Source organism: Emiliania huxleyi, assembly GCF_000372725.1.
Source record: "Emiliania huxleyi CCMP1516 unplaced genomic scaffold EMIHUscaffold_8, whole genome shotgun sequence".
In the NCBI taxonomy this organism is placed as follows: domain Eukaryota; phylum Haptophyta; order Isochrysidales; family Noelaerhabdaceae; genus Emiliania; species Emiliania huxleyi.
The window spans coordinates 877,516-882,022 of record NW_005196021.1 but is presented as its reverse complement, the minus strand read 5'-3'; the positions used below and the strand labels follow the sequence as shown (position 1 = coordinate 882,022).

The 4,507-nt window shown below is 64.0% G+C and overlaps 2 protein-coding genes across 2 annotated transcripts in view; one reads left to right on the top strand and one right to left on the bottom strand.

Annotated features, from left to right (window-relative positions):
• Window positions 1-2,121: 2,121 nt before the first annotated feature.
• Window positions 2,122-3,587, top strand: EMIHUDRAFT_198604 (acetylornithine aminotransferase; the record flags this gene model as incomplete). Its single annotated transcript, XM_005759611.1, has 5 exons — window positions 2,122-2,291; window positions 2,533-2,593; window positions 2,696-2,803; window positions 3,035-3,139; window positions 3,360-3,587. 5 exons carry the CDS (start codon window positions 2,122-2,124, stop codon window positions 3,585-3,587), a joined length of 672 nt encoding a protein of 223 aa, XP_005759668.1.
• A 440-nt stretch (window positions 3,588-4,027) lies between these two features.
• The window catches only part of EMIHUDRAFT_350878 (hypothetical protein), a gene marked incomplete at its 3' end in the record, with an annotated part of 3,020 nt that continues 2,540 nt past the window's right edge, over window positions 4,028-4,507 (bottom strand). Inside the window, exons 7-8 of the mRNA XM_005759610.1 lie at window positions 4,379-4,429; window positions 4,028-4,324 (exon numbers count right to left, since the gene is read on the bottom strand). Of these exons, the coding sequence (XP_005759667.1) occupies window positions 4,028-4,324; window positions 4,379-4,429 (348 nt within the window). The remainder of the gene's footprint in view (window positions 4,325-4,378; window positions 4,430-4,507) is intronic.

Sequence of the window (4,507 nt, the reverse complement as noted above, 5' to 3'; positions counted from 1 at the left end):
ACAAAAAAAAAAAAAACACCAACAAAAAACACCAACAACCACCAAAAAACAAAAACAACAAACCCAACCAAAAAACAACAAAACACAAAAAAAAAAAAAAAAAAAAACCTGCCCCCCTTCTCCTCCCCCCTCCCCCGGCGGCACACCCCAGACCGCCCAGCCCTAAGCTGGTCGGTGCGCCGCCAAGTCTCGCCCTCCTCCGCGACGCATGCCTTCTTCTTTCGTCATTGACGATGACGAGAAGAGAATGGAAGCCGACACGAGCCCCGGCTGCCGAACGAGAAGGGAAGAGATGTCACGAGCCAAACGGCCGCGTTCCCCCCCGCCCCTCGTCAGGCCCGTCATCATCACCGCCAAGCAGTCCTTCCACGGCCGAACGCTCGCCCCCCTAGAAGCGGAGATCGGGGGAGATCTGGGGGAGATCTGGGGAGATACGGGCTCGCCCCCCTAGAAGCGGAGATCTGGGGAGATCTGGGGGAGATCTGGGGAGATACGGGCTCGCCCCCCTAGAAGCGGAGATCGGGGGAGATCTGGGGGAGATCTGGGGAGATACGGGCTCGCCCCCGTAGAAGCGGAGATCGGGGGAGATATGGGGGAGATATGGGGAGATATGGGCTCGCCCCCTAGAAGCGGAGATCCGGGGAGATCTGGGGGAGATCTGGGGAGATATGGGCTCGCCCCCGTAGAAGCGGAATACGCACCTACGTATTCTTGTGTCCCAACCAGCGCTCGAGAAGACACGTATTCAGCTGTATCCCGCTGTATGTCGCTGCATTCGCCCCCCTCGTACTCACGCGGTGCTCTGAATGCTCTTCTCCACGATGCCGTCTTCCCGCCCTGAAGTTGGCGTATGCACACACAGAGGCACAGCCCCCGGACCCCAGATCACGCTCACACCAGTCCGAGAGCAGTCTTCGACGACAGTCGGACCGCACACTGGGTCCCCAGGAGGGCCAGGGGGGGGGGGGGGGGGGCAAAGCAGGGGCAAGGCGAGGGCAAGGAGGGCGAGGAGGGCGAGGAGGGCAGCGGGCGAGACAAGAGGGCACGGGACGTGCGCGCCGCGCATGCAGCGAGCGTGAGAGCGGGCTCTACTCTCACCGCAGGCTCGCCACCCTAGAAGCGGAGATATGGGGGAGATATGGGGGAGATATGGCTCTACTCTCACCGCAGGCTCGCCACCCTAGAAGCGGAGATATGGGGGAGATATGGGGGAGATATGGCTCTACTCTCACCGCAGGCTCGCCACCCTAGAAGCGGAGATATGGGGGAGATATGGGGGAGATATGGCTCTACTCTCACCGCAGGCTCGCCACCCTAGAAGCGGAGATATGGGGGAGATATGGGGGAGATATGGCTCTACTCTCACCGCAGGCTCGCCACCCTAGAAGCGGAGATATGGAGGAGATATGGGGGAGATATGGCTCTACTCTCACCGCAGGCTCGCCACCCTAGAAGCGGAGATATGGGGGAGATATGGGGGAGATATGGCTCTACTCTCACCGCAGGCTCGCCACCCTAGAAGCGGAGATATGGGGGAGATATGGGGGAGATATGGCTCTACTCTCACCGCAGGCTCGCCACCCTAGAAGCGGAGATATGGGGGAGATATGGGGGAGATATGGCTCTACTCTCACCGCAGGCTCGCCACCCTAGAAGCGGAGATATGGGGGAGATATGGGGGAGATATGGCTCTACTCTCACCGCAGGCTCGCCACCCTAGAAGCGGAGATATGGGGGAGATATGGCTCTACTCTCACCGCAGGCTCGCCACCCTAGAAGCGGAGATATGGGGGAGATATGGCTCTACTCTCACCGCAGGCTCGCCACCCTAGAAGCGGAGATATGGGGGAGATATGGGGGAGATATGGGGGAGATATGGCTCTACTCTCACCGCAGGCTCGCCACCCTAGAAGCGGAGATATGGGGGAGATATGGGGGAGATATGGCTCTACTCTCACCGCAGGCTCGCCACCCTAGAAGCGGAGATATGGGGGAGATATGGCTCTACTCTCACCGCAGGCTCGCCACCCTAGAAGCGGAGATATGGGGGAGATATGGGGGAGATATGGCTCTACTCTCACCGCAGGCTCGCCACCCTAGAAGCGGAGATATGGGGGAGATATGGGGGAGATATGGCTCTACTCTCACCGCAGGCTCGCCACCCTGACCGCGACCGGCCAGCCCAAGTACCAGGAGGGGTTCGGACCGCTGCCCGACGGGTTCGCGTACGTGGAGTACAACGACGTGGACGAGCTCCGCGCGCTCGTCAAGTCGCTCACGCGGCCTCGCCGGTGCACGCGCACACGCGCGCACACGCACGCACACGCACACACAAACACACACACACACACACACAGGCACGCACGCACACACACACACACACACACACGCACACACACGCACACGCACACACAGGCACGCACGCACACACGCACGCACGCACGCACGCACGCACGCACGCACGCACGCACGCACGCACGCCGCCGCCGCCGCCGCCGGCCGCCGGGCCACCCACCCTCCCGCCCGTTGCAGGCACCAGAGACTGGGCGTCGAAGTCGACGTGCTCACATCGGCAAAGGCGCTCGGCGGCGGCGTGCCCATCGGCGCGATGATGTGCAAGGCGTCGTCAATCCGTTCGCGAATCGGCGCCCCTCCGCACCGGTGAATACCCTCATCGGCGCGAATGTTGTGCAAGGCGTCGTGCGATGTCCTGACGCCGGGCACGCACGCGTCAACCTTCGGCGGCAACCCGCTCGCGTGCGCCGCCGCGAACGCGGTGCTGCAGGCGAGCCCTTGCCTGCGAGTCCCTACCTGCCGACCAGCACGCGGGAGGGCGCGTAGTCGGCCGAAGTCCCTCAGTCCCCATCTCTCCTCCCACCGACCTCCTCTAACCAGCTCGAGGGGGCCTTCTGTGACCAGCTCGAGGGGGCCTTCTGTGTGGCGGGAGGTCTGGAGTCAGGAGGCATCGTCTATGCTCGCCAACCAACGCTGGGCTCTACCTGACCCCCCCCCCCCCCCCCCTCCTTTTCCCTAGGCGATCGAGGACGACGGCGTGCTCGCCAACGTGAACGCGCGCTCGGCGCAGCTCGTGTCCGGCCTCGAGGCGCTGCGCTCCAAGCGGGAGGGCGTGATCGCCGAGGTGGCGTGAGAGCACCCCGTTTGCCGTGAGTGGGATGGCCCGTCCCTGCACTCACCCAAGAGTACAACCCCGGGGGGCCCAGACCGAAAGAAAGCACGGCGACACCGTCAGACACGCAACACGGGGTGCCCAGGGGAAGGCGAGGGCCGAAACTTATCGCGCGCGCCAGACGCGACTCGGAGGCCGCGCCACGGTCAGACGCGCGCGGCCTCACGCTTAGGTCCGCGGCTGGGGGCTCCTCCTCGGCGTCGAGCTCACGGCAGAGTGCGGCTTCACCGCCGCGCAGCTGACCGCCGCCGCGATGCGCAACGGGCTGCTCACCGTGCCCGCGGGCGAAAAGGTGCTGCGGCTGGTGCCGCCGCTCATCGTCTCTGCGGAGCAGGCCGACCGCGCCGTCGGCATCCTCGATGCGTCGATGGCGGAGCTCATGGCTGGGCAACGGGAGTGAGTGAAAGGGGGGGGGGGGGGTAGGCGCCTCGAGAGCGCGCGGAGTCTCTCTCGGCTGTCGGCTGTCGACTAATCGGTTGTAGCATACACGGTAATCTTAGCCGCCCCGGACTCGCAGGAGTTCTCGCGCACAACACAGAGACCGAGACAGAGTGCTAGCATCTCTCAAAAACCCCACGAGCGAGCGGGCGCCCATCGCGACCGCCCGGCGGTGAAAGCAGTAAGCACCGGCGCACCAGAGGCGAGAGGGGACTCCTCGCTCGGACGTCGAGCTCGAGGGATGCAGCCCTGTCCCCTCCACCGCCCCCCCTCTCTACCTCTCTCTCTCTCTCTCTCTCTCTCTCTCTCTCTGGCACATATACCCAGACGGCTCCGGCGGCGGCCAAATCATACAGGCAACAGAGCTAGCAACAGAGCACTCCCAACCTGCCCCTCCGTCGTCTACGCGTCCACCTCCTCCTTCTCCCCAATCTCCAAGCCCTCCACCTGCCTCATCTTGAAGATCCCGCCGTAGCGCGGCTCGAGTGTCTCCACCTGGGCCTTCATCTCCGGGTGCGCGAGCAGCTCCTGGAACGCGGCGCCCATCGCCTTTTGGCCCTCCGACGTCTTGGACAGCGAGGCGAGCGCGCCGTCGATGGCCTTCTGCGACTCGGGGTTGGCGACCTCGACCTTGGACATGTACCGCTTGAGGTTCGCCTTGCGGATCGTGCTGAGCGAGGCCTCCTCGTTGTTGAGCGCCTAATGCTCGATAGTCTGCCGTCGGCAAGCGCCCGTTTGCAGCTCGAGCCGCACCTCCGCGTCGAGGCGCGCCATCTTCTCGAGCCGCGCCAGGGCGCGCTCCGCCTAAGAGGAGAGAGGTGGCAGTGGGTACAAAAGGAAAGGGTGTCGCAAAAGAGGCTTGCTCTTTGGAGGGAGGGAGGG